The following is a 20,216-nucleotide window of genomic DNA, read 5'->3' on the forward strand; positions in this document are numbered from 1 at the left end:
GGCTCCGCGGAGAAGGGGTCACAACGCCGGCCTGGCAGAGCTCAAGAAGCGTTTGGACAACACTCTCAGGCACACGGTGTGACTCTTGGGGTGTCCTGTGCAGGGCCAGGAGCTGGACTCGATGATCGCTGTCGGTCCCTCCCGGCTCGGCATGTCCTGGGGTCCTGTGGTCCTTTGGGGGCGCAGCTTGGCCTTGTCCCCACGGCCCCCCCACGAGTGGGGCCCTGCGCGGCCCCCCAAGAGCGGGGGCTGGGTGAGGCATGGAGGCTGTCCCACCCTCAGTGGTTCTGTGCTCCCCACACTTGGCACCTCGAGTCCAACCCCATCTCAACGAGATTGACACCGAAAAGCACTTCAGGGAACTTCCCACTTACTGATCCCCGCACCTCAACACACACCCTTTCCGCCTCCAGAAGACTTTGGACAGGAGCATTGGATGTAGAGTTCTGCATGTGCTGAACTGGCAGAAGCACCGCACCCATGCCAGTCTTGGCACACATGCAACAAGGTCAGAGGAGGCTTTTGAGGAGTCTGAGTTTCATTAACTCATGGAAAACTGGCCCCGTTTTTAAAAGGCACAACTCACAGCACAGCACTCCAGGGTGGAGTACAGAGGACTCTCATGAACCAGGGGAAATCCCAGGGGTGCAGCGAGATGTGGGTCCCAGCATATCCCCTCCAGCTCATGGGCTTGCCCTTGCAGCCAGCAAGTTGGTAGCTGGAAACAGGAATCACAGGATCTTTTCCACTTGTTCTGGGGACATTATTGATGTTTGGTTTGATCACCAGGGTTTACAAGGCCACATCATGCCCAAGTACAAGTGATTCCAGAGGAGGAGAGAGGGGAATAGTTTCGTCCCTGCCTGAGATTTCATAGCTTCTTTGCAAAATAGCTCAGAATCAGACCACTTGGCCCAGAGGAAGTCACACTTCCCTCTGTAAGCCAGGGACATCCACTCCCAGTCCCTGTATTACTTTCAATTACGGCTCTGAGGGACCTGCCCACTTGGTCAAGAGAGCCTCTGTGAGCTTGCTCCTGGATGAGGATGGCCAGGACCCACTGAGGGGTGCAGATGAAGGCTGGGGCTTGCCAGCTGGGAGATGTGGCTCTGGTGGCTGCAACATCAAGGAGGATGGGTCACAACAGGAGGTGTCACCAGGGGCATCACCAGGCATCCTCAGCCCCACCACAACTGGATTCTGGTGATGAGTGAGTATGCATGCAGAGGAGTGCTGGGCTGGATAGGAACAGGGACAATGCCCAGGCCAAGAAGAGACACAAGCACCTCAGGGCAGGACAGGGCACAGAACTGTGCTTGGGGTTGAAAGAAGAGGAGCTTAGGGCGCTCAGTGGTGGCAGGTGCCCAGAAAGGCTTTGGGGACACCCTGGATGTCCCCAGCCCCCTGCTCCCTCCCACCCAGACCTGATGAGCTCCCTTTCTATCCACCAGGCCTTGGCTCCAACACTTGTGTTCTTCCTAGCTCTGCTGACCATTCAGCCCAGACTGCAGCACCATGACCAGACTGAGACAGACACAGCCAAACGGATAGAAGAGTGTCAGGAATATCTGCATCATGAGATGACTTGGCTGCTGCAGGTGATTGAGGGGAAGAGGGGGACCATGGCAGCCCCACTCCGTTCTGCAGTGCAGCAGCAGTGGCTGTTTTGAGGTGCTGTAGCAGCCCTGGTCCTGGTCGCTGTGGGCTGCTGGCTGGACAGGTGAAGGAAGTGTGCCTCTGCCAGCTGCAGGGAGCAGGAGAGCTCCCACAGCAAGGAGAAGGACAGTGGCCAGGAGGAGTTCAAAGGTGCCCACCATGATCTATCTTTGTGACCACCCCATCCATCACCAATGGGAACATTTGAGCTAAGGCTGGATGGGGCTGTGAGTAACTTGATCTAGTTGAGAGCGCCCCTACTCATTGTGGCAATGGTCTTTAGAGATCCCTTCTGACCCTTCTGATCCCTTCTGTGATTCTAAAGCAGGATCTGCCCAGCACATGAAGCATGGGCCAGCATGATAGAATCAAGACCAAGATTTATCATCCCCTAAGGCAATACTACGAAGTTCACCAAAATGATGATCCTAGCCCAGTCCACAAAGACAATAAACCTCACCATAGGGAAGACATCCTGCAAGAAAGGCATCACATAACAGAACCCTGATAACAAGTGCTTTTACTTTATTGTCTTTTGCTCTGAAAGGCAATAAATCAACCTTGTGACCAGCAACTGCTAAACCAAAGCAATGAATGCCCCCCAAGGGTCCCTTGCTGCCTGTCACCGTTGTAAGCCTGTCTTGCAGCAGAGATGCTCCAGTGCTGCTCCCAGATCCCCTGAGCAAGTGCAGCAGGGGCCACATGTCCTCCTGTACTGCATACTCCACCCTCACAGGCAGCACAGCCCCAGGCACTGAATATGGGGCATGTTCATACAAAAATGAGATGGCACCACGTGGTCATGGCTATCCATGCTTCCCTCCAGCTGCCTTGTCCTCTGCTGGCATTGACAAGTCAGTAATATTGATTTGAGGGCTGGGAGATTTGTGTGGCACTTGGCTTTAGGGGGCCTGACCTGTTTTGAAATCCCCCAGAGTCTTGCAAAACCCTCACAACTCGGCAGCACAGTTTTTCTGGTCCTCACCCTAGTGTCTCAAGCTGTAGATGCAGGGAGGGACTGAGGGGTGGCAGTAGTCTGTGCCTGGCTCTGCACAGCTCGACACATCTCATCCAAGCATCTCAGATGCTCTTTGTGTGGTCCTCCCACTCCAGCATGTAGTTCAAGGGCATTGAACAGGAAGGATTCAGAGGTGAAATGAGGCACTGGAGAGATGAGAGAGCTGGAGCAGAGAGCAGAGGTGAGAGGCTGCAGGAGGTTAATGTGCTGGTATATCAATGGGGTGGCAGCCCACAGCAGGGCTGAAAGCTCTTTGGGGAGGTCATCAGTCTGCTAGGCCAAGATAAACAAATCCAAAGGTTGAAATTCCATGGGAGAGGTGGAGAGAGAGGAAGGGAGGAGGGCACCAGCACTTCAGTCCCCAGAGTGGGTCTGTGACACCTGTGGGGAGACATGCTCCCATGCCGACAATTCCACAGCGCCCCAGGCTCCCAGAGCTTTCCCTGGTCTGCGTATTTCTCTGTGGGGCTGCAGGGGAAAGGAGATGGGTGGGACAATGGAGAAAATGCAAGGCTTTGCTGAACCATGACATAGCTCATGCCTTTCCCAGGCTGAGCATCACCTGGGAACAGCAGTCAGGATCTCACTGCCAAATCACAGGCAGTTCAAAGGAATAAAAAGTCCCTTGCAGCGAGGTGTAAACAGTTAAGTAAAGTGGACTGGTCCAAACCAGGAGGCAGCAGCAGCTAATGGGGAAAAAACAGTGGGTGTGAAAGGGCTCTTTGTCCCAGCAGGAAGACGAAGGGCGCCCAGAGGCTGGGCACTGGGACGCACCCTGACCGGGGCACAGGGCAGGCTTGTTTGCATTACAGGGTGCAGGCTTCCAGAGAAGAGGTGCTTTTACACTCTGGTTCTTTTCAAAACCAGACAACCCCCTGCCTGGAAGGGGCTTTGACTAAACAACAGAATGGCTCAGCTGATGCACTGCAGAAAAGGAAGGCGGGCCCAAGGAGGAGCTCCGGCCCTTGCGCAGGGACAGCTCAGCAGTCCAAGACACCATGTGCTGTCCTCCCCTCTGGCTCCTCCAGGCCCAGGGTGGGAGGCTGCAGCTCACAGCAGACTTTGTAACCTTGGGAGGGTGAACTGAAAATGAGCACCTCATGCATGGGGAGCTTTTTTCCCTCTTGTAGAAGGTCTTAGAACCATGAAACAGAATTACTGGGCTATGGAGAGGGCGGGAGGCCAGCAGCAGCTGGGCAGGAAAGAGATTGAATCTCAACACCCTCCTTTCCTGACCTGAGAGGTGCAGCAAATAAAGGAAAGCAGATAACAAAAGCTATCCCTGCCAGTGTCTTGCTGGGTCTGCCTTGACAAGGGGTCAGCATGAGTTGTGTTTCCTGGCAGTATGTGGATGTGCTTTTAGACGGATATCCGCTGGGTAGTGTGGGACAGCAGGGCTCAGTGCACATTATGGAGGGGCCCGAAGCGAAGGGCAGGACTAGATAATGGTTTTGGGCATCCCCAGGAAATCCAGCCCATTTTGGTGGCAGCAATGAGACACATCCGGCTGCTCTTCAAATTGTGTTGGAGAAAATACAGCAAGCCAGGAAGAAACTTCCTGAACACTTTGTCTGCTGCATTAATATTTGCTGGCTTACACAGCTGTCCCTCAGGCAGGCGTTCAATCACTGGCAATAGAAATTGCAACTAGTACAAAGGGTGAGCAGCTAATCCCAGACCTGGAGAAGACCCTGACAACTAATAATGTGAGCATGCATGATCACGTGCTTGTGTGTTTCCTCATTGTGATAAACATGAACCCTCCATGGAGACGTCAAAGACCTTGTGGCTTCCCCAGGTGGCCAGCCCAGTAGCATGCAGACTGTGGGAGGGGACACACCAGCAACATGGTTTATCACTGTGTACTTGAAGAGGATGGTGAGTTTGGACTGAGCTTGAGACCTGGAGGTTTCCTCTGCATTCCAAGAAAGTGATGGAGATGAGGGAACGCAGTCCAAACCACATGGTTATCCTTCCAAGCCCACCACAGCCACAGAGGTCCTGCAGACCCTCCTTGCATGAACTGGGGAGAGAGACACACACCTCTTATCCCAGTGCCTGCACCCACCCAAAGGACCAAACATAGCCATCCGTCTTGTCAAACTGCTTTAATATTTGGACATAAAGACAGGACAGAGCCATTCAGGCTGTGCACAAACAAGATCCCCATGATCAGCCACAGTGCAAGGCTGCTGAGCTTCCCTTCTCAATGGATGTGTGGATTTGGCCAAGATGCAGTTCAGCTGATGACATCCTGAGCATGCCAGTGGGGTGCATGTGTTGGGTGGGGGAAAGGGATAGGGGCTTGCCAGGGCAGCTCAGAGGTTGTTCAGCTCCAGTAAGGTCTGGTCCAGGACCTGGTGTATTCCCACGTTCTCCTCTTTGGCACTGGCCAGGCTCTCTGTGAATACAAGGGACACCCAGCCACGCACACAGACACAGCCCAAATGTACCCAGGTGCAGCAGGACCCACACACACCACACCAAGCACAGACACACACACACACAGATGGACATTTCAGTACAGCTATGGCCTCCAGTCGAACGGGGCGTCCCCTGCGGAGCATAGTCCACACAAGTAGCCCCATTTCTGGCAGGGATGAGTCCAGCCAGTCTCAGATCTGCCAGGGAGGCCAGGCCAGTGAGGCTGATCTCTGGGGCAGGCAGTTACCACTCTTCAGCATTTCCATCTTCCCAGGGTGCCCCACTGCCCATGGCTGAGTACTCTGCAGCATAGGTGCTGCTGGCAAGTACCATTATTTGGCCAGACACTGGGGCATCACCACTGGCCAGCTGTGGGCACATGCACAAACCTTTGGCCAGGAGAAGCAGAGAACCAATGCCTGCTGCATGACCCAGCAGTGCTCCGTGAAGAAAAGGAGTGAGAAAACAGCCCATTAACAGCCCAGAAGAGTGGGCAGAGGACAACGGAGAGATAAGGAGCAGAGCTAAAAAGGCTAGAAGGATAAGCTCTGCCAGGCAGCCTGCTGCCAAGGCAGCCTCCCTCTGGTGTTCACTTCCAAATGGCATCATGCTTCCCCCAGAGATGGGTATGGAACAAGACTGCTGTCCAACCAGCCCCATCTCCCAGTGTGCCCTGCTAGCCTCTTCCCTGTCCCAAGTTTGGGGCAGTGGGTGCTGCTGGATCCCCAGCTCCTATCCCAGCCTTCCCAGCACCCTGCAAGGACCTCTTTCTAAGGGGATCCTCCCTGCACAGTTTGGGGTGACCAGAGTGAGGAGGAAGAGGCTGCCCAGTGACTCCTGGGACAAGGGGAGGAAGGCAGCAATACAAACCACATCCCTCCCCAGCAGAGCCAGGATGATGCCAGAGGACAGCAATCACTACGTGGGCATCCCAGGACATCACAAAACCCCTCATATCTCTCCCACAAAAAACTGATCAGCTCCAGAGGGGCTCCCTGTCCTGCCCAAGCATGGTAGTTACCCCTATTAGGATAAGGCAAGGCTTCACACCCTGCCTCACCCCAGCAGGGTGGGGCTCCCAGCCCTGAGCCAGCCTGGCCAAAATGGGGCAGGGAGGCTGGGCCGGGGCCAGGAGCTCTGGGCAGCTCAGTTGTTAAGTTCAGTAAGGATGACCCGCAGCTCGTTAGTGAGAACACGGTTTTTCTCGGCCTCCTGCTGAGAACGCTCTAGAGAAAATGGAGACATCAACGCAGCACAGGAAAGAGAGAAAAAAGTGAGTTAGTGAAAAGAGACAGCATTTCTGAAAGCCTTCGCTGGAAACACCACAAGCCACCCAGACAGTGGTGGGATACAGCTGGACGGGCAGGAGGAGGCAGCCAGTCTTGGTGCAGGCACAAGGCTGTACATCCATCACTTTGGAAACTGGATTCTGGGACATGGAAGGGTGGTGAGGAAGGAGGAGGGGGATCAGGACCAATTTAGGGCTCACAAGAGATCACTGCTGAAGGGTAGCATCAGACCCTTCACCAAGGGAAGGGGCTGCAGGAGCCATGACAGGGCTGAGATTGCTGCTTGTAGGCAACGTCTGGGAGTGGAGACAGGCAGGGAATGGACAGGACCAGGACTAACCCCGCTATTTCACGCCAAAAGACTCATGGAGAAGATAGCATGAGATGAGGAAAGCTGTGTACGAGAGTCAGAAGGTGGCTGGGGTCAGCAGAATGGCCCTGTCCCGCTCAGCCTGGCAGCGCAGGAGCCTCTTGGGTCTCAGCCATGGTCACCCCAGGGGGCCTGTGGCTGCGAGCTGCCTGCAACCACCTCCTACCACACTGCTGACAGTACCCACATGAGACAGGCAGGAGATGAGGGATAGAGTGGCATGAAGAAAACAAAGGAGAAACCAATGTTAAAATTTTATTGATATCAACTCATTAACCCAGAGGGACAGAACACAAAAGAAAAGTCATGAGATGCAAACTGAAGAGCAATGTGCAAGGACAGAAGGGTGAGGGAGGAGTGGGGGTCGCCTGCCTGCCGGGGAACAAGGTGTCTGCACAGATGGATCCAACCCTCTATCCCCCAGGCCTGAGCTTTGGCAGTGGAGGTGCCGCTTCCCCAGTGCAGGTCATCCCCATGCTGGGGCCAGCAAGCAGCACCGGGGGACTTGGCTGGAAGTACATGGGGGGGGAAATGGCCCCCCAGCCCCGGAGCTGCAGGGTCCCCAGTGCTTCTGCTGCTGGGGAGCCAAGGAGGGAGCTGCTGGAACAAAGGGCTTCTGGGCACAGTCCTGATCCCCAGGGCAATGCTGTGGCATGGGCCTACAACTACACTGTCCAGTCAGTATGTGGGGCTGTTCTCCTGCCCTGAACAACAGCTCTAAGCACCTACATCTTGTCTCCCCAAAGAGGGGTACAGCGGGAACACCCCTCGTCAGCTCCTGTCCCAAAGGAGCTGATGGACAGGCACAGGCTAGGTAGGACAGAGGAGGACAGAGAGGGTAGGGAGAGAGGTGGGATGGCCAGGCAGGCAAACAGCCGAGCTGGGGAAGGGAGAGACAGGCAGGGAGCGGGTGCAGTGCTGGTGCCCAGCGTGGGGCTCAGAGGGAGGTGATGTCATTAAGTGCATTGTCCAGCTCCTCGCTGATGGCTTTGTACTTCATCTTCTGCGCATACACTTCATCTGCAGGTGGGGGCAGGCGGGGAGCAGATGGTGGAGTAGAGTGGAGGGCACAAGGTGGAGAGAGAGAGTGGCTGTGAATGGCAGGCTGAGGGCAGCAGGAGTGTGCGGGCACAGGCAGCATGGATGAGACCCTATTCCCGACCCGAGGGCAGAGCACAGACCCAAGGAGCTCTGTGCCCCTGCACCAGACATTGTGACTCCCAGCCACCCTGCTCCCAGAACTTCTGCCCATCCCCTCCCTCTGGCCAAGCACTGTCCAGCCACACCAGGGGCATGGTGTGCCCAGTGCCACCCCAGGAAAGAGGGACACAGGGCTGGTGGAAACATTTTACCTTCTAGGTCATCAATGGTTTTCTCCAGCTTTGCCACAGACCTCTCTGCAAACTCCGCTCGGGTCTCAGCCTGTGGGAAGCACAGTGGGGAAAGGGTGAGCTGCAGGACACAACACGGGAGGTGCAGGCTGCACTGCACTCCAAATCTGCCGCATTTGCATCTTTGGTACCCTTCTCCGGAAGCCCTCCCATGGGAAAGGCAAGGGACAGAAGCGACTAGGGCTCCATGGAGCCTCACACCCTACATCAGAACAGACTAATAAAGGTCATCCCAGATGCAGGTACCTGCTATGCTGCAGGGCTGCAATTTAGGAAACCGTGAGAGGACATGGGCATAATGGCGTCAAAACCCATTCAGGATAGCAAGCTCATGCCTGTAGTGGTTCAGTGGTGGCCCTACACCCCTTACCTCCTTCAGTTTTTCCCCTAGAAGCTTGATTTCCTCCTCGTACTTATCCTCCTTGGTGGAATACTGCAGAGACAGAGAAAAGCACCTGTGAGTCCCAAGGCGTGCCTCCAGCTGTCCTTCACCCCAGCAGGAGACCGCAGCACTCCCAGCGCCCACGCACTCTTCCCAGCCCCCCATGCACTCTTCCCAGCTCCAGCAGCCTCACTGGGTCCTACCTTGTCAGCCTGGGCTTCCAGGGACTTCAAGTTGTTGGTGACAATTTTCAGCTCCTCCTCTAGGTCACCACATTTACTACATCCCAAGCAGGGCCGGCAGGAGGGGGGGAGTGGGGCCAAAGGGCAGGAGAGAGGCAGGAGCAGAAAGAACAGGCACGGGGAAGCAGGAAAGAAAGAGAGAAAACAAGTTGAGAGAGGAGGAAACTCAGTGCAGGTGGACCAGGAGCAGAGCCACTCTGAGCAGGAGCTGCCGGGACGCATCTGTTCATCCATTCCTTGTGCTTCCCTGCACGGATACCTTGTGCATCACCACCAGCCAAGCTCTCGCTGGCCCCGCCAAGGGAAGCATGGATGGAGGGATGGAGGAGCGTGCCCGGCCTGCACCCGCTGCAGAGGGAGGCAAGGGGAGGCCGGTGGTGGAGGCAGTGGTGCAGAAAGGAGAGAGGTGGCTCGCATGGTTCGAGAGACAGCGACAGAGAGAGGGGGCTTCTGCACATCGCCCCGTGCCCCTGCCCCAGTACCTCTTCCTCTGAGGCAATGAGGGATTTGAGAGACTGGTCCATGGTCCGCAGCTCTTCTTCCAGCTGTCTCACTCGGCTGGGGTGGAAGGGGGGCACCCCAGGAGGGGGACAGCAGAGAACAGGGTCAGGGATGTGATGCCGGTGGGTTGGCACCCCCCCACCCCCAGCCTGCCATCCCAATGATAGACCCTGCTGCTTCCAGGGAGGGACATCCCCATCCCCATCCCCATGTCTGCCAGGGATTTGGGGCAAGGGCTGTGTGGGACCCCTGCACGCTGCCCACCAGGAGCCCCGCTCACCTCTCCGCCACCTCTGCCCTCTCCTCTGAGCGCTCCAGCTCTCCCTCAAGGACGACCAGCTTGCGGGCGACCTGTTGATGGCAGTAAGAGGCCCACGTTGGCCCTGTGCTTGCCCCAGGTGGGGGCACAGGGCTGTGAGGAGGTGGCTCTGGGTGCTGCCAGGGTGTCAGGACTGGGGAAAGGGTTACACACCTCCTCATATTTGCGGTCAGCCTCCTCTGCTATGTGCTTTGCCTCCTTCAGCTGCATTTCCTGGAGTTCCATCTTCTCCTCATCTTTCATGGCCCTGTTTTCGATGACCTTCATGCCTCTGAGGAAAGACCATGCGAGAAGATGTTACGGCTGTGGGTCAAGGTGTCATCTGCACATCCTGCCTGCCCATCTGCACATCCTGTACCCTAAACAATACCACCCTCCAGCTTCAGAGACATGGTACATTGCTTGGGGAGGATGGCATGCAGTAAGGTCACACCAGCAGTACCCCAAAAATGCTCCTGTGCAGAATTAGAGTAGAGCTGGCCCCAGGGCAATGTTCCAGAGTGAGGTATGCCTATGGTGCCCCTCAAGCACGCAGGTCCTGAACCCACGTTTGGGGGTGAAAAGGTGTGCAGCCCAGGATGAGCCAGCCACAACCTCCACAAAAACAGCCCAACAGGCTGGCAGCCTGAAGGAAACACTGGAAAACATCCTGTGGCAAAGCCTTTCTCATTCTGGGTGATGCTCACAAACAGGGGATTACCAAAACCCCGCAAACCCCCACAGAAGGGACTCCTGCAGACTCTTCTCTCACTCAGATGCTGTTGCTCAAACTGGTCTTTGCCAATGGAGGGAAGAGCTCATGTAGCTGTCAGGAGTGCTGTGACATGTCTGGGCACTCCCATGCAACCTGACTGCCCTTGCCTGCACAGTTCCAGTCTGGGAAACCTGCTTGCCATGAGGATGGGGCAACACACACCCTGTGGAACTCTCTTTGAATGAGGCTGTCTTGTTCTCAAATCTGACCTTAGTTACCAGCACAGAGGTTCCCTCCTGGGCTGTTGTGTCTTTGAGCATAGAAAGCTGCTCTGGGGAATAAAATATGCTCTTATCTTCCTCTGGCTTTGGTTACAGTCTGGTGCTTTTATAAATACAAGATAAAATTTTTCAGGATTTTATGTGTGCTCTGGATAAGAATGTCTGTATATGGGGGACTTCTTTGCATTATGGCTTTATTCTCTCCCTTTGAAGTCTGCAGGAAAACCAACATAAACCCCAATAAGGTCACTTCAGAGGGACCCCACTGCAAAATTAAGGGGGCTGTCTGCAATCAGTGGTGACTTGATACCACTCCCACTGTGTCTATCCATCCCACCTCTCGCTCTCATCAGCCGCCTTCTCAGCTTCCTCCAGCTTCTGCAGGGCAGTGGCCAGGCGCTCCTGGGCACGGTCCAGCTCCTCCTCTACCAGCTGGATGCGGCGGTTGAGGGAAGCCACTTCAGCTTCAGCCTGGGGGAACAGAAACCCCTCAGTCATCCCATGTCACATACATATATTGAAAAATACATTTTCAATGGTTACTCCTACATTTACCATCTGGAATGCCCCTTGGCACTGTGCAACCAGCCCATGTTCACTGGAATGGCATGCCTGACCATGCATCCCCTCACCTCTCTATAGGGTTATCTCCATCCCTAGTGGCTATTTGATGCTGGCTTCTCCCAGCCTTTCAGCCACAGCCTGCCATGTGCAGCCCCACCATGTCCTTGTACCTCCAGCTCCCGCCCTGGAGGGGGACAGGGCACATTCACTGGGGTAGGGTGGCCATAGCAGCCATGTCGTCACGGGGATGGTATTTGGGGTTTGCAGAGCAGTGAGTAAGGGGGGAGGAATGCCCTGTGCGGCTTCGCTCCTGAAAAGGAGATCGGAGCTGCTTGTGGATTTCCTGTTTACAGAGGCGGCCGAGTGAGCCGGGAGTTTCTCCTGCGGGAACCCCCAGGGCCCTGTGCAACAGGGCAGCCTGAAGCCAAGCACGGAGCCCCCCCAGCTGATGTACAGCACGGTGCCGGGGGCAGTGGAGCGAGTCGCCCTCAGCAGGCTGGCGCCCGGCCAAGATGAGGCTGGCAGGACCAGAGCCCTCCCTTTCCCAGGCTCCCCACGCACAGGGCTGGGAGCTGGGGCTGGCCAGGAGCAGTGGCCCTGGCCCTCCGCCAGCCCGTTGACGCCTGGCCTTGCACTCTTTCCATTTGGTAAAGGCCTCCTGCTCCATCGCCACAGTCGGGAAACACTGCCTCAGCAGCTCCCAGCCCCGCTTCCCACCAGGGGGGTGCAAGGAAAACAAACCCCTCAAAATCAGGGGATGGGTGGCAATAAGACCTCACTGTGGGGAGCAGCCCCATGCACCAACCCAGGAGATAGTGTCTCCTGCTTATTCACAGGCTGCAGCAGGACTGGCTGGCTGCGGTGCCTGGACACATCCAGCCTCATGCTTCAGCACTGCGAATGCCCCAGGGAATATTAGCCAAGCACAAGGCCTATGGGAACAGCAAGGGGCTGTCACCCTGCATGGCGCCACTGTGCCCTCACAATTCCCCGTGGGGAGTTGGCAGAATGGGGACAGGCACAGCCGGCACCTCTCTGAGAGGGTTGCCAGCCCCACATCTGCTTCCACCCCATGAATACCCTTTCTACAGACTCTCCGAGAGCTTGTCCCTTGCCGGACTGCCCAATGGGGCGCTGGAGCTGGCCCCCACAGGGCAGTGCTCTGCCCGCAGCATCAACCTCACTGTGTCGGTAGATTTTTTTCCCAGGGAATCACCCCCAAAGTGGGTCAGACCTGCCCGGATGGACACTTGGGAACATGAGCTCTCCCTGCAGCTCCCAGTGACCGGGGAACCCGATCTGAGGCTGCAGGAAAGGGCCATTTCCTCCGCACACAGCCCGAGTGACAACAACCCGGGTACTGCACCCAGCTCTGCCGCTCCTGATATGGTGAGAATGTTGAATGAGTAGGCATAGGAAACAGAAAGAAAGGAAGAAAACCGAAAGCTCCAACAACTAAAAAGACAAACCAGGAAAAAGCTGCAGCTTGGGAATGCCATCCCACTGCCAGAATGGAAATTTTGGCCTGAGGCAATGTGAAGGGGCGGCTTGTCCCCAAGAAGGGACAGGCTGGAGAGCTAAAGCTCTGCGGCCCGGACCGCAAAGTCCGCTGGAAGCCAGACAAGAGCCTGGGCGTGGGATTCTGAGCTGTGCACGCTGGCCTTCGAGGGAGAGGATCCTTTCCCAGGAGGCGCCCGATCCCAAGGCAGGGCTGGCCGCTGCCCGCTCCCAGCACCCGGCCAGCCGGGAAGCCCTGGGGAGCCCCGCTGAACGCAGCATCTTCTCTCGGAGGAGGGAGGCGGCTGGCGGACGCTGCCCGCAGGCAGGGACTGCCCCGAGCTCCCCAGCGCCGGGCTCTCCAGCCGGGTGGCAGCTCCCCGCGGCTCCCCGGGGACCTCCCGCCGCTCCTCCGCCCCGCGGGCAGCCAGCCCGGCTACCGCGGCTCGGGGGCCCGGGGCCGGCCCGCCGGAACGGATGCCGGCAGCGGGGCCGGAGCCGGCGGGGCATCCCGGGGAGCTGCCGGGGCGCCCCCCGCCCTCCTCTTCCCATCCCAGCGGCCCTTACCCGCTCCCGGGCCTGCCGCTCGGCATCGGCCTCCCGCTGCAGGTGCTCGGCGCGCTCCTCCGCCTCGTCGGCCACCTGCTGCAAGCTCTGGATCTTCTTCTTGACGGCATCGATGGAGCTGGCGCTGGCCATGGCGGGGACTGCCGGCGGGGAGGCCACACCGCCAAGACCTTTGTGGGATCCGCCCGGCTCGGGCAGGAAGCGCTCAGGCAGCGACCGCTCCCGCCGCCCGCCCTGCCTCCATCCCTTCCTGCTCCTCCTCCTCCTCCTGCTGCTGCTGCTATTGCTGCCTCCGACCGACCTGCTCCGCCGCTCCTCTGGGCAAGGCTTGCGGGGCTCACCCGCGGCAGGAGAGAGTTCCCACGCCGGGAGGGATGCACAGTGCCCCTCATCCCAAATAGGACAGAGGGTGCCCCCGGGCAGGGTGCGTGGTCCTCCCCAGGCTCTGGTCACCATCTCTACATCCCCGCCAAGGCAAGATGCACAATGGCTTCGGGGCAGGGCACACTGGCCCCCACCCCGGGTCAGCACGCATAGTCCCAGGCAGATGCATGGTCCCCACTGAAAGGGCACATGGTACCCCCAGAGAGGGCACACAGTGGCCCCAAGGCAGGGGTGCTGCCCCGGATGCAGGCTGCCCCCCAGGCAGGGGTGCACAGTCACACTGAAATCCCCCAGAGCAACGGAGAGGACCCCAGGGAAATGGACTCATTTCCATCAGTCCACAGAGTCTGTGAGTGCTGGAGCCTGTCCTGTGTGAGCCCCCATGGCCACAGGAGCTATGTACCCGTGGGTATTCCCCAAATGCTGCCCTCCACAGCCCTTGCTGCAGAGCTAAGGAGGGTTGTGGACTTTTTCCTTATGGAAAGTCAGTAAGAGGCATGAGCAGAGCCCGCTCCTGGCTGCCCTCTGGGGCTACCTGGGTTTCAGCCAGGTCCCCAGCATCCATCATGTTCAGTCCCTTGTATCTGCTCCCCAATGTGAGGACCTGTCTGACAGCCCCACAGAGACTCATGGGGCCCATGGACACCCTGGCACCTCCAGCCTGGGGATTGTGCCCTGTGGGGGAGGCCAAACCTCCAGCTCCTGGCTCTCCATTTTGGCTGGGGCACATGTCTTGATCCATCAGAAGAAGCTGGAGCTGCTGGCGCTCAATCCTCCCTTAAGAAGTACTGACAGCCTTCTGGCTGCACTTCACACCTGCCTCCAGGAATGCCAGTTCCCAGGCTGACCTCACCAGCTGGCTCACCAGGGCCAGGGGTCCTGGGGGTGACTCAGCCACACTGCTATCTGCACCTTGCAGATCCATGTCCCCTTGCCAAGAGGCAGCGGAAGAGGCGATACTGTGGGTCCCCTGGGAGCACACAGCCTTGGGCTTGGCCTTGGGCCCAGCTGGTACTGCCTCCTCCCAGTCTGAGGCCTGGATGTCAGTAATGCTCCCAAGCCAGGACATGGGGGCCCAGAGCAGAAACAAGGGTTCCTGGCAGCAGTGGGGCAGGGATGAGCCAGCTGCAGGCAGGAGGGGAACAGGATGCAGGTCAGCCACCCTGGTCCTGCAGTAGCCAGGCTAGGTGCCTCCTGCTGTGGCCCCACCCCGAGATGCAGTCACTTCCCAGCAGAGTGCTGTTCCCTCCCACCAGCTCAGGGAATCGCCAAATAAGAGCAAAGTCTTGGCTGGGGAAAGCAGCTGGGGCGGGAGCATGGGTGAAGCCTTTGGGATCATGGCCTGGGAATGGCAGTTTCCCTAAGGCCCCTCCGGGGTGGCTGGGGACAGCCACTGCTGGGGATGCGGGGCGATGGAGAGGGCTGTTCTGGCTAAACCTGCTCTCCCGGCCTCACCGTTTCCAGCAGCCCTTTCCCATCCCGACCTGGGCACCATGACTGTCCCTCCTGGGAACAAGAGATTCTGGGGGCATGGTGGGCTCTCAGAGCTGCTGGGAAGCTCTGTGGAGTTGCTGATCAGGAGTCAGGCATTCCCTGCTCTATGCCACTATCTGACACTTCTCCAAGTGCCTGGGGCATTGTATTTGCACTCTTTAGTGCAGTCCCGTGGCCTTCATACCCCAGCATGCAGTGCCAGCAGCAGGGCAGGGCCATATTGAGGTGGCTGTTTATTCTTTTAAGGCATTGATATTTTTGCCAAGAGCAGGAGGCTGCCTGGATCACTGGTATGAGCCTGAGCCATCTGAGGAATGGGGACACTCTGTGCTCAAAGGCACCCACTGTCCTGACAGCCAGGGAGGGCATGGGGTGCCTGGGGTGGGTGTGCTCTGGGGGTCTACCCAATGCTTCCTCTGCTGGAAGCAGGAGCTGTGCTGTGCCTTGCACCAGGGAGGAGGTGATACCAGCTCTGGCACTTAGAGCTGTCAGCACATTCAGGTCCCTGGCGCCAAGGGGTGACTCCCAGAGTCCCACACATGGTGCAGCCTGTCCAGGCTTTGGCATAGTTGTGGGGAGATCCCGGTGTTGGAGCACTGCAGCCTGACACTGCTCCTTCACCGTGGCTCCGGCTCCAGCCCTTCCCTGGTGGCTCCCATCCACTGTATCTTCTGGTACAGAACTCTCTGTGCTGAAGCCCACAGACTTGCCGAACTGCTGTGGACCAAGAGCCGGGAAACACCCTCCCTGCCAAGGATGGCATCACACAGCCCACTGCCAGCAGCAAACCACACCCCACAGCCAACATCTGCCTGGTACCACTGTTTGCCCCTTCCTCTGAGCCCTGCACAGGGAACATCATGTCCCCTTTCACCCACACTGGGTTTGCCCTGTCCCACACCAGCATGGACCCAATTAGACCAGCGGGAACCCCACTGCACACAGCAGCCACCTTGCCCAGCTTGACATGGCTGCCCTATGCCAGGTTGAGTGTGCCCTTCCCGAGGATTCTCAGTGTTTTAAAGGAGAGTCATCTGTAGGATCAGCAAAGAGGTCTAAGGAGACCCCTGGCTGCTGCCCAGGGGCTCTGGGCTGCCAGAGGACTGGTGCTGCCATTGCTTGTCCTTGTCCGCTCACCCCTGTCCTTGGCGGCAGCCTCAGAGATTTGATGCATCTCCCCCATTTAGCTCCATAAACCAGCTGGGATTGAATTTTTTGTTCTCAATCCTAAAAAGCCTGGCCATGCCCTGCTGGCTGTACTCCAGACGGCTCTCCTTTAGCTTCTCCTCCAGTTTCCAGGGTTCGTTTTCATCAAAGAGGGGCTGGCTATCAAAAGGAGGATTTATTTATAGGGTGTCAAATACCCTGTGTGGCACCACAGGTCGTTATACTCCATTCCCAAGCGTCCCCGTGGCCGCACACAGCTGTTCTACCCTTCATCCTGGCCAGGCACAAGCCAATTTCAACACCTTCCTAACATCTCCCCAGAGGGATCTATTTCCCAGGAGGAACATCAGTCTTGGCACTAAATAAAACTCTTCCTGGCCTTGCCTTTCTCAGGGTACAAAGTAGCACACCGGACCCAAATCCACCCAAATCCCCTTCCACACTCCCCAAGCATTCTTCCTTGCAGCCAGCACTCAGCAGCCAACCACAGCAAGAGATTTTTTTGTTTCTCTGCTCTGCCACAGTTCAGCAAACACAACAGTTTTTCCTACTAGCATTGAGGAGGTGCATGCCTGGGACTTCTGACACAGCTTGGAACATTTGTCCCTGTTAGCTTTGGGGAGCCAGGTTGGAGGCTGCCCACAAAGCTCAAGACAGGACCAGCAACCCCATCACTGGCCCCCACAGCTGGCCTGGCCCCCCCACCCCACACAGGACCCATCAGCCCAGTTCAGTGTCAACATCGAAGGAATGGGATCCTGAGAGTCTTCCCTTCGGACGCTTTCCATATAAGGGCCCCCTCTTCCTTTAACCCCCCCGAGGTCCAGAGCCTGTGCAGGGGAGGAGCTGCTGGCGTGCCTACTTACATCTGTAGCTTTCTTCTCTGCCTGCTCCAGCTTCTCCTGGGCCTCCTTGACAGACTCTGAGTACTTCTCCACCTCATCCTCGGTGCCCTTCAGCTTCTTCTGCAGGCCCTGCTGTTCCTCCTCCAGCTGGGAAAAGACAAAGGGTGGGGGTCAGGGGAGATGGCAGTGTCTGCAAGGCTGGAAGGGGATCTGTCCCCCCATCCTTCCCCTGGTGACACCCAGGCTGTGGGGGGCACAGCAGGAGAACATGGACGTGTCCTCTCTGACAACTTTGGGTCTACACGTCCTTGAGGTGTAGAGCAGCTGCCGGGACCCCCATCATCCCCGAGCCTGGCGGAGGTAAGGGGGTGGTGGTCTCCCTCCCTTTATAGGGGACTGGAGAGCTCTGACTTGGGGATACAGCTCTGGGGACACCAATCTGTGTTCCCATCTCTGTGTGGTTGTGGTGGGAGTATGCAGTCCGCAGGGCTCTCCCTGGCACGGGGACAGAGGGGTGGCACTGGGGAGTCCCACTGAGATGAAAGATGTTTGGGGAGACCAGTGTGAGGGGTCAAGGAAAAGAGACTGAAGCGTTGGTTCCTGGGGACAGACCCATGTGGAGTGAGGTCCCTGGGGACACAGTCCCAGAGAGGTAACGTCTCAAGGGCTGTCAACCAATAGAGCTGGCATCCACAAGCAGGACACCCAGTGGGGCAAGGTCCTTGGGCCAGGACATGCTTAGGTCAGGGGACTCCAGGGTGGACAACCAGGGGAGATCAGTGTGGGGACTGGGTGAGCCTAGAGAGTGCAATGTCCCCAGGCTGGACGATCAGTGGGATGGAATCCCCAGGGCTGGGAACCCAGCCGGACGGGGTTTCCAGGGCTGGACACCCCTAGAGTGGAGGGTTCCCAGGTGATGCCGGGGAAGCCCGTGGGACACCCACCTGCTTGCAGCGGTCCTCCGCCTGCTTCTTGTCAGCCTCCGCTTGCTCGGCGCGGTCGATGGCATTCTCCTTGTCCAATTTCAGCATCTGCATCTTCTTCTTGATGGCCTCCATGGTGGCGGGGTGTCGGCAGCGGGGCGCGGGACGGCAGAGGGGCGCGGAGCACCGGGAGCACCGGGAGCGGCGGGAGCACCGGCACTGCGCTCCCCGCCCCGCCGAGCTGCCTAAAAGCTGGGGAGGGGCCGCGCCGGGCGGGGGCTGCCCCGGTACCTCCCCCGCCGCCCGCCAGCACCTTTTAGGGACTGGCTCTCCACCGGCCCTCGCACCGAGCGGAACGGGGGGGCAGCCTCCCCCGGCGGGCATCGCCGCAGCCCCGGCGCCCGGCACCCACCGGGGCAGAGGACGAGGGACACCCCGGGTCACTGCGCTGGGGACAATCCGATGGTACTGGGCAAGGGACAGCCCGGGACACTGTGCTGTGGGTACCCTGGTGGCGCTGGGTGATGGACACCTCAAGACAATGCTCTGGTGGCACCTCAGTGACACTGGGTGAGGGACACTCTGTAGCTCTGAGCTAGGGGTACCCCTGTGGCACCGGGCAAGGGACATGCTGGGGCACTGAGTAGGGGTAGCTTGGTTGCACTGGCTCCAGAGCTGTCCTCATGCTAGTGCCCTAGGTACACCACGTGCCCTGTCACAGCACACTGGGGCCTGAGGGACCCTGCTTGCTGGCACTAGCGTGGGGACACCTCAAGGGCTGGCATGGCACTTGGGAACACCAATGAATTGGCCAGCACTGAAGGGTAGGGGACACACTCAGGCTGTGATTGCACTAAGGGACATGTTTGGCTGGCATTGCCCACATGGGGAAAATCCCCCAGGGGAGAAGTGAGCAGAGCTGGGGGAGAAGTGAGCAGAGCTCCTGACATTCCCATCCAGCTGCTAGTGGGGCAGGAGGACCAGAACTCTTTGCAGACTTCTTGGCACCCACCTACTCTCTGTTTTGCACCTTGGTGTCACTGTCCCTGGCACTCACAGGGACACCTGGCACATGCACAGCCCATACAATGGCATTTCAGGGTGACACAGGGCATACAGGCAGCTCACTGCCCCTCTTCATCTTTCTGCTCTAAATAAACTGTATTCCACAGGCAAAAAAATGCAAACCTTTCAAATCCCAGCTCCTCCAAAAATAACCTGTACTTTAATAACGATCGTAAATGCTTCTGGCACATTCCCAGCTGCAGGGTGGGCTGTGGGTCGGGGGGGCTGGAAGGAGCTGGTGGAGGGGCCATGGGAGCCGTGTGGCACGTGTGAAAAGCGGGGATGGGATGGGGACAGGAGGGGTGCACAGGCTCCCCCAGCCCACTGCCCCTGGGCTGCAGCCAGTCCTTGCTTGGCGCAACTTCTCGGCACCAATGCTCCAAGCAGAGAGGAACAAAAAGATTTTGACAGCTGGAGAAAGTGCCTTTTAGGAGCCCTCAGGCCCAGATGGTAGAGGGCATAGGAGGGGTGGAATAGCTGAGGACCAAGTGGCTGCTGGCTCCATGGGGAAAGGAGAAGAGCCACTGCTGGACTCTGGAGAGCAGCTATTAGTATTGATGAATTAGGCACATATTTGGACAAGAAGGGTCTGTAGCTGCCAGCGTGTGGCTTCTGAGGGGAGGGGAAAGATCCATCTGCCATCATTCCTGGGAGAGAGTAATTGTTTTTTCTGCGAGATGTTTCAGCCTGGAGCAACTTCATGGGCTTGAGCAACTTCATGTACTCAGTGCATGGGGCAAATATAATGATGGGTGTGGTGCAAGGAGCAAGGAAGTTACCCTGGAGCCAGGCCAGCCCTCGGATGTGCCCCCAAAGGATGCTGCTTTCCCTCTCAACCCCCTCCCCTTTGCTCCAGGCATCATAGCCATGTCTGATGGACACTGCTGGAATCATCCAGGTGCTGAGGCCCATGACTCTGCCCTTCAGTCCATCCTGTGGGGTAACCTGTGGGACAAGAGGGTGCAGAGAGTTGTGGGTGCACATCCCTCCCATTGCTGCCCCATGCCCAGGCTTGTCCTGGGCTAAGGTCTCCAAGGATGGCAACCCCCTCCATGTTTCACTCTAGGGTCAGACCTTACTCCCAAGGAAGGGCTCATCCTGACAACTAATGGGACCTTCCCAGGTGCAATCCATGCTGCAGCC

General features: G+C 57.7%; 1 protein-coding gene across 11 annotated transcripts; it reads right to left on the reverse strand.

Moving 5' to 3' along the window:
• Window positions 1-4,767: 4,767 nt before the first annotated feature.
• On the reverse strand, window positions 4,768-18,243 carry TPM2 (tropomyosin 2). Of its 11 annotated transcripts, none has more exons than XM_048291756.1 (9): window positions 18,030-18,242; window positions 17,107-17,232; window positions 10,905-11,038; window positions 9,746-9,863; window positions 9,554-9,624; window positions 8,734-8,809; window positions 8,519-8,581; window positions 8,110-8,179; window positions 4,768-5,075 (listed from the first exon to the last, which is right to left on the reverse strand). In XM_048291756.1, exons 1-9 carry the CDS (start codon window positions 18,141-18,143, stop codon window positions 4,993-4,995), a joined length of 855 nt encoding a protein of 284 aa, XP_048147713.1. In that variant the 5' UTR covers window positions 18,144-18,242; the 3' UTR covers window positions 4,768-4,992. The 11 variants fall into 11 exon arrangements, with proteins under 11 accessions (XP_048147713.1, XP_048147711.1, XP_048147719.1 ...); XM_048291754.1 differs by lacking the exon at window positions 8,734-8,809 and adding an exon at window positions 9,255-9,330; XM_048291759.1 differs by lacking the exon at window positions 4,768-5,075 and adding an exon at window positions 5,082-6,324 and having other exon boundaries at window positions 18,030-18,243.
• Between the last annotated feature and the right edge of the window lie 1,973 nt (window positions 18,244-20,216).

The sequence above is a fragment of the Corvus hawaiiensis genome, chromosome Z (genome assembly GCF_020740725.1).
Source record: "Corvus hawaiiensis isolate bCorHaw1 chromosome Z, bCorHaw1.pri.cur, whole genome shotgun sequence".
Lineage (NCBI taxonomy): Eukaryota > Metazoa > Chordata > Aves > Passeriformes > Corvidae > Corvus > Corvus hawaiiensis.